The sequence below is a fragment of the Hipposideros armiger genome, unplaced genomic scaffold, assembly GCF_001890085.2.
Source record: "Hipposideros armiger isolate ML-2016 unplaced genomic scaffold, ASM189008v1 scaffold_16, whole genome shotgun sequence".
Taxonomy (NCBI): domain Eukaryota; kingdom Metazoa; phylum Chordata; class Mammalia; order Chiroptera; family Hipposideridae; genus Hipposideros; species Hipposideros armiger.
Window position 1 is genome coordinate 2,441,339 of NW_017731366.1, and position 8,135 is coordinate 2,449,473.

An 8,135-nucleotide genomic window follows, 5' to 3' on the forward strand; every position below is an offset into this window, starting at 1 on the left:
CGTGAGTTGCTGGCGACGGTGTAGGCTGCAGCCCCTGCTGCAGTGGGTTGCCATGGGCTACCATGTGTAGCCAGCAGCCAGCGTGAGCAGCCAGCAGCCAGCGTGAGTAGACGTCCAGAAGCCAGGGACTGATCTGCCTCACCCAGGAAGAGTGCAATGATAATACCAACATGGGCCAGTGAAGTGACGTCTTCCACAACTAGACTGAAGAACAAAAGGACCGTAACTTGTCTGTTCCCCTTCCCCCAATTCCCCAATAAAAATCATAAAATAAAATAGCTTAATTGCTTAAGAAAGGTTTCCAGATACAGGTAAAATATTTAATATTAAAATTAATTTATAGACTTAAACACATTTATAACATAATAGTGGCATTTTAAAATGAAAATGAGCAGTGCCTACTTCTTGGGCCCAAAATTTTTCTTAAAGGAGATCCTATTTTCTCATTCAACAACTACCCCTCTACAACTGAAAGGCAGTAACATTTTGTTGTTCCTCTCATTAATAGCATTCCCTTTTCTGAACTCTGGAAATACGTATCATAAATACCTGTTAAAGGAGACAGAACAGCTCTTTCATCCTAGCTGTGTCGTTTCTCTGAGGAGTGAAAGCTATTTCAGAGCGTTAGGATGACGAAGACCTCCCTGCCCCTTTGGAAGGTGTCCACCGTGGTGCTGAGATCACTGCTGCTCCCGGGAGGACTTGCTGTTTAGCTGGGGACCAGAAACAGGGCCAGGCTCTGGGAGACTCACAGCGGGAAGAATACTGGGATCAAGGTCAGAGGCCCTGCTGCCCATTTAAACCACACATTTGGCATTCTCGCTTCACTCATTCTTTCCTAAAGGCCCATCTCCCCACTGAGCCCATTTCAAGAACACAAACTCTAACTCTAAATTATGTCCATCTTTTTTTTAAAGCTCTTGAAGAAATGGTGACGGAGGGAAAACTGCATTATGCAATACACATTCACTTCGTAGACGCGTGGACCTCTCTTCTTAGACTCCCATTCATCATGGCAACTGTCCCTCGAATTCTCTTCTCTCTAAACCCCCAGCCTGCCTCTCTTCCACGCTAGGTCTTTTCCTTTATACTATGAATAGCTGCATAGCCCTTCAATTCTGCATCCCAATAAATGGAAGGAACTAGGGGTTCCAGGGAGGCAGGAGAAAAGTCAGCAGATGACAGAGACTACAAAAGAGAGTCTTAAAAGAGGATGAGGTGGTCAGCACTGTCACAGCTTTTGGCAAGTGAATTAAGCCTTTATGGTCTCAGTTTTTCTCCCTCTTCCTTTCTTCATAATAGGCTCAGTGATGCCTTAGTCTGCACATTGTGTAGCTCTTTTACACTTATGCCTTGACAAAGGATGGTCATCCTCTCCTTTAAAAAGCTGTCCCTCCAGACTGGCTAGGTCTGGAAGTGTGTGGAAGGTATCTTAGTCTTCTCGAGCTCTGCAACAAAATACCACCGATTGGGTAGCTTACACAACAGAAATGTGCTTCTCACAGTCCTGGACATGGCGAAGTCCAAGATCAAGAACTGCAGGGTTTAAGTTCCTGGGGAGAGCTCTTCCTAGCTTGCAGTCCACCTTCTCGCTATGTCCTCGCACAAGAGAGGCAGAGAAAACTGCTGTCCTTTGTTATAAAGATACTAATTCTACCGGATGAGGGCCCCACTCTTATGACCTCATTTAACTTTAATTACTTCCTTACTTTTCCTTACTCCAAATGCAGTCACACTGGGGGCTAGGGGTTCAAAACCTGAATTTGTACGGGGCACAATCAGACCACATCAGAAGGTAATAGCCAGGAAGAAAGTGACCTTGTCCGGCTTTCAGGTAGCAAAGCCACACCTGCCCTGCCATCTTCCTACATAAACCAAGAACTTGGGTTTCCAGGGCACCATAGGCTCTAGGAGAAGAGGAAGAAGGAGCGGTGGGAAGAGAATTAAAATGGCTTAGGTCTGTGCCTCTCTCCTCAGTGTTTCTCAGAGCAACCTCACCAGAGAGACCATTGCTTTCTACAGCTGAGGAGACTGTGAAGGAGAGATAAGCTGACTTGATTCAGGCTGTCCTAGTGGTTGGTCCCTGGCAGAGCCAGATGTGAGGGCTTTTTACCACACCACAGCACACCGTGCGGGGCCAGGCACCCATGATGCCCACTAGGGCAAAGGGCGCAGTGAGCCCTACAGGGGGGACTTCTCTGACCCTCATCAGTGAAACGAGGTAATAACGCTTCATCCGCAAGGTTGTCCTGAGCATTAAGTAAGATGGCAATGTGAGCCTCCCAGCCTCGCCAGCCCTGAACCAGGCTGGTCCCCTCCTTGGCTTCCCTCTGAGAGCCCACACTGAGCTGGGAAGGCAGCCTCACTTGCAGCAACTAAGCATTTGCCAGCCTCCCACATGAAAGGTTACAGGGAACAAAATGAATGAAAACTGCATTCCTTTTACTCACCCAGTCAAAAAGCTTTGCTCTCCCAGTCGGGTGGATTTTAAGGCCAGTCATCAAAGTGTCAAGCCCCTTGGCAGGACGCAGCACAGGGACCTACTGTCCCCACAACCTCAGAACACCTTCGAGCTTCAGGTTTCAGCTCAGGCGCTGGCCTCACCACCCACCCAGTCTCAGGGACACCCTCAAATCCTCCTCTGGCTCATAACCCCACGTCCAATCAGTCCTGTCACTCCTGCCTCTACAGCGTCTCTGGGGTCAGGTCACCTCTTCTCCATCCACCCTGCATGGCCTCACTCTGAGTGCTAAGCACGTCTCACCTGCAGGCTCTGCACAGCCCCCTTGCAGTCCGACCGCTGCAGGCCCAGTTCAGTGCTGCTGCCGGCCATCTTCCTCAAACACAGCCTTAGCCCATCCCCCTTGATTTTCATCCCCTCTGCTGGCTCTTCTGCCATCTCAGGACACACGGTGCCCTTCACCTCCAGCTCCTTGCATACACTGCCCTGCCAGGAATGCCCCTCACCCTTCTCTGCCTCACAAGCTCTGATTTGTTCTTCTTCCAAGCAGCTCACACTGTATTACAATTAGCTGTCTCCACGTCTTTCTTCCCCACCAGACTGTGAGATCCTGGAGAACAAGGGCTGTGTTTTATTCATCTTTGTATTCCTGTTCATTGAGTCTGACATAATAGATGCTCAGTAAATGTTTGTTGACTGACTGAATGAGGTATCTGTTCCTTTTGTTGTGAATAAAGCTCTATATGTTATAGTTAACAGTCAACACTCAATTTATCTGAAAATTACCTATCTTACATTTTTCTCTTGCTCTGCATTAACTCATGTTTCTGAACATTAACCCCTAGAAATTAACTGCTTTCCATTGCTGTAGGCTCCATGCTGACTGGCTGACTGACCCACTGACTTCCCACTGCGGGGTGGCGGGAAACCTGCAGGCTCCATACAAAGCTTCTTCAGCTCAGTGGATCTGCTCATTGGATCTTCTTTGTCGGTAGGGATGGGAATAAGGAAGAAGCTGCACCTGGCTTCATGGCTCAGATTTGTTTTCTTGGCTGTTCGGGATGCCGAGATGGTTAATAAGCAAATCAGCCTCAGCATTCAAATACGCAGTTAATAAATCCTGAAAGAGATACAAATCAAAATCCTCCAGCAGAGCCTGTAGGCAAAACCTGTGCTTTCCCTAATCCTCCCTAACCCCAATGATCACTTTCTTTTCCACCATGGTGTGTGGCATTAGGACAAGATTGTGGGCAATGTCATCCCCTGGGAATGCAACAGCTTCTCAGGCTGGAGGTTTCCTGGCTCTATGCAAAGGATTCTAGCCAGAGGAGTCACAGCACTGGAGGTTGTGCGTGCCCTGCTTAAATGACAGCAGCACCTACATGCCACCATGTGTATGTGAGCCTCCTCTCACAATCCAGCCTGGAACAGACAGCCTACAAGTCAGTATAGGGCCAGCGCTTTGGCCCCGGTAAGTCTAGAAGCCCTCGTGTGAAAGACTGCTTTGCCCTTGGGTTTAATTCTTTTTCTCCTGGAGCTAGTCTCACTCAAACAAGGACTCTGACCAGAGTTGGGGAGAGAGTTGAACCATATATGCCATACAGAGTTCAATGCCCGATCAAAGCAGGGCTAACACCCAGCTGAGGTCATGATGCTCTGCTGCCCATTTTGTTTCTTCCCAGGGGAAGCAGAGGCAGGCGCAGCTGGGCTTCCAGAGGGAGCACCCCAGGAGATGGAGAAGCTGGATACGAACGCCTCAAAGGAACAAAGATTCTGCCACTACTCGGAGGACTACAAGCAAATCTACCTCTCTCTGACCTACAGTATCATTTTTGTGCTAGGGCTGCCCCTGAACGGCACTGTCTTGTGGCTCTCCTGGCACCAGACCAAGCGCTGGAGCTGTGCCACCATCTACCTGGTGAACCTGATGGTGGCCGATCTGCTTTACGTGCCGACGCTGCCCTTCCTCATCATCGCCTACTCCTTGGGTGACAGGTGGCCCTTCGGGGAACTGCTGTGCAGGCTGGTGCGCTTCCTGTTCTACACCAACCTCTACGGCAGCATCCTGCTGCTGACCTGCATCTCTGTGCATCGCTTCCTGGGAGTGTGCCACCCTGTGCGTTCCCTGCCCTACCGGACCCGCCGGCATGCCATGCTGGGCACGGCAGCCACCTGGGCCCTGGTGGTGCTCCAGCTGCTGCCCACACTGGGCTTCTCCCACACGGGCTACATCGACGGCCAGACGATCTGCTACGACATGACCAGCCCAGATAACTTTGATCAGTTTTTCGCCTACGGTATAGTTCTGATGTTGTCTGGCTTTGCCTTTCCCTTCTCGGTCATCGTGGTGTGCTACTCGCTGATGGTCAGGAGCCTGACCAAGTCAGAGGAGACCCTCGTGAGGACGGGGAAAGCAGTCCGGGCCAAGTCCATCCGCACCATCCTGCTGGTGTGCAGCCTCTTCACCCTGTGCTTCGTGCCCTTCCACATCACACGCTCCTTCTACCTCACACTCCGCTTCCTGACCTCCCAGGACTGCCAGCTTTTGGTGGTGGCCAGCTTGGCCTACAAGATATGGAGGCCTCTGGTGAGCATGAGCAGCTGCCTCAACCCAGTCCTGTACTTTCTCTTAGTCGGGAAAAACAGAGTCAGGCTCCTCCAAAAACTGAGGCATAACAAGGTGGGTGCGCACCCAGCTGGAGCCCAGGGAGGGGGGTCCAGGGTTGGGCAGATCTGGGCGCTGTCAAGATGAAGTGTGGAGAAAATGAGCTCCAAGACATTGACAGTGACTTGTTTGAACACAGTCATGTGCTAGTGGTAGAGGGACTCAAGATCTCCTAGGGGTGTCCTGCTGGAAAGTTTTTTTTTTTTAAGAATTTATTGGGGAATTGGGGGAGGGGAACAGACAAGTTGCTGTCTTTTTGTTCTTCAGTCTAGTTGTGGAGGACGTTGCTTCACTGGCCCATGTTGGTATTATCATTGCGCTCTTCCCGGGTGAGGCAGATCAGTCGCTGGCCACTGGACGGTCGCTCACGGCGACTCTTGGCAGCTCTCGGGGCTGACAGCTGCTCATGCAGGATGCCAGCCACTCATGATAGCACAGCAGCCCACTGCAGCAGAGGCTGCAGCCTACACCTTCACTGGCAACTCACAGTAGCCAAGCTCCAGGTCGAGCTGTTGTTCACCATCTTAGCTGTAGAGGGCGCAGCATACTGGCCCACATGTGGGATCTGAACCAGGGCCCTGCTGCTCAGAGCTGGTTTCCCAAGCCAACTCCCAACCAACGCACCACTCGGCTGGCCCTGGAAAGGGTTTTATATTGATGTTATGAGACTTTAAAATAAGAACATGGACAGAGCCACCAGCACAAAGGAAAACTTTACTTTAATGAGAGCTGACATGTATCTCTGTCATTCAAGTCTCAGCTCAAACATCACCTCCTCAGAAGCCACTCCAGCCCATCACAGCTAATGCTGAACTCTCTCCCCATAACCCAGGCATTCACTATTGGATTTCCCTATTGTCTTTCTAACACTGATTAGTGCCTGGACTTGTTAGTTTATTTATGATCTGTCTCTGCCCCCTAGAATATAGGCTCCTATAGGACAGGGACCCTGTCTGTCTGACTGCTGTACCCCTAATGCCAACATCACAGCAGAGCCCAGAACATAGTGAGTGCACAACCCATAGGGGTTGAATAAATAAGTGAATGAATAAATGGGTGGATGGATGTATGAAGCCCTTACTATGTAAGAGCAATTTACATGGAGTAGCTCATTTAACCCTCACAACAGCCCTTGGAGGTGGGAGCTATTATTCGTCCCATTTACAGACAGGTGAGGGAACTGAAGAACAGAGCCTTAAGGGACTTGTCCAAGGTCACCCAGCTGGAGAATGCCCAGGTCACAGTGTTGGATGGAAGTTTTGAACCCAGGAATTGGCCGCTGAAGTACACGCTCCTAAGCTGAAGCACATGGCCCAATCCAAAGGCTGGTCAAGAGCCAAACAAGTTCTCACTGACAGCACCAGTCTTCTCCTTAGGTCAGCTCACTTGTTCAAATAATTGTTATTTGCAGACCACTGAGTATATACAGTATAAGCTCTTTTACTACCCTTCTTAACCAGTGTCCTGGTTAAGGTTAGAAAAAGCTCTGCCTGATAAGTGGGAGATACAGGGTAAAGTGGCTGCACGAGCCATGGTTTTTATTTGAACATGATGTCTCAGTTTGTGACCGAAAAGTTTTACCAGTCTTAAAGCATATGATGTTCATTCTCTACCAAAGAGGAAAAAACACTGCATTTAAATCCCAAGGTAATCCAAAAAGATAACCTTAAAAAACTCTCACATTTAAACAATAATGATCTCCACGGAGTTCTCAATCTAAGCATACATTATTTAATAATCCATTATAATCTCTCTATACAGAGGTACATAAGCCTTTTTTATAAAAACCAAAGTATAAACTCTCATTACTACCCCACTCTACTTTCAGGAAAGAGTAAACCATGTATATGTCTAAATTATAAAATTTTATTCTGAAAGAGCAGTTTATTGCTTTCAAGGGCACACAATAATTAGCACTAGACTAAGTGTTGCCTAACAGAATTCCTTAGGATAATTAGTTTAATAAATAGGCAAGGATGTTTTCTAATTAGCAGGTCAGCTGTTTCCACATAAGTAAGTGCTTCTACAGTAGCTGAGAGAGCTTAAAGCTGATTGCTCTTTTGAAATCCTATCAGCTCTCTTGCTTAATCTTATTAATTCTTGTCCCTGTCTTTGCATGCACAACACACTGAGAAGACTCAGCCAACCTATCACCCCTTAGAAATTAATCAAGTTTCACATTGCTGGCGAACTAGTGCACTAGGCTCCCCCCAAAAAAGCTTAAAGCCATTCCACGTCCCAATGCCCACCAGCCTGCCAACTCTGGAGGTGGGAAGAAAACCTAGAATCCTCAAGATGCACCACCTTTATCTAAAATGCAAGTGCTTTATACACCTGCTGAAGTTTTCCAGCCTTTAGTCTCTGTTAACCTATGCTTGCAATTACTTCTCTGGTCCATATCATACTAATTTAGCTTCAGCAGAGACTTTTGACCTTCTTAGCAGGAAAGCATCCATTTTTAACTTATTTCTGGATAGTTGGGATCAAAAAGTTTAACTTAGTTGACATTGTATCCTGGTTTTCAGGGACAGTTATTCAAGATACAAAAATCCAATAAGACTATCTATCCCCTTTGAAAAAGGGCCCCTTTGTAAGGGGAGCTGGGAACCCACTGCCCAATGTAAGACAAGGAAATATATCTGCCTCTCCTGTGATTATCAAAAACCCACCCATAGAAGGGGACAAGGAGACCAGAAGAAACAAAAGTTCCTCATGAATCTACCTGGGCAATGTCTACCACCCTGGTGAAATCTGGGATCCCCAAATGTGTTATCCCTCTGGGCCCCAAGTATCACATAATCTGCCTGGTTGTTTGGGCAGGTCCAAATAAAATCAAAGGTCAGCGAATATCATCATGTTCAAAATCCATGGATGCAGATATTAGGGCTGTAGCCAACTACAAAAACACAAGTGCACAGCCCTTCAGGAGGTTAGAGACTGTTGGAGCAACAAAACAAAAACATACATACAATCATGGATGGGGAAGAGGCTTGATCACTGCACTGTACA

General features: G+C 48.0%; 1 protein-coding gene and 1 pseudogene across 1 annotated transcript; one reads left to right on the forward strand and one right to left on the reverse strand.

Moving 5' to 3' along the window:
- The window catches only part of LOC109373041 (N-alpha-acetyltransferase 50 pseudogene), a 117,563-nt pseudogene extending 114,730 nt beyond the window's left edge, over window positions 1-2,833 (reverse strand).
- A 1,279-nt stretch (window positions 2,834-4,112) lies between these two features.
- Window positions 4,113-5,229, forward strand: LOC109373049 (P2Y purinoceptor 3-like). Its single transcript, XM_019626623.1, is given in 4 exon segments — window positions 4,113-4,784; window positions 4,787-5,094; window positions 5,096-5,162; window positions 5,164-5,229. Coding segments are annotated over 4 exon segments (1,113 nt in total).
- Window positions 5,230-8,135: the final 2,906 nt, after the last annotated feature.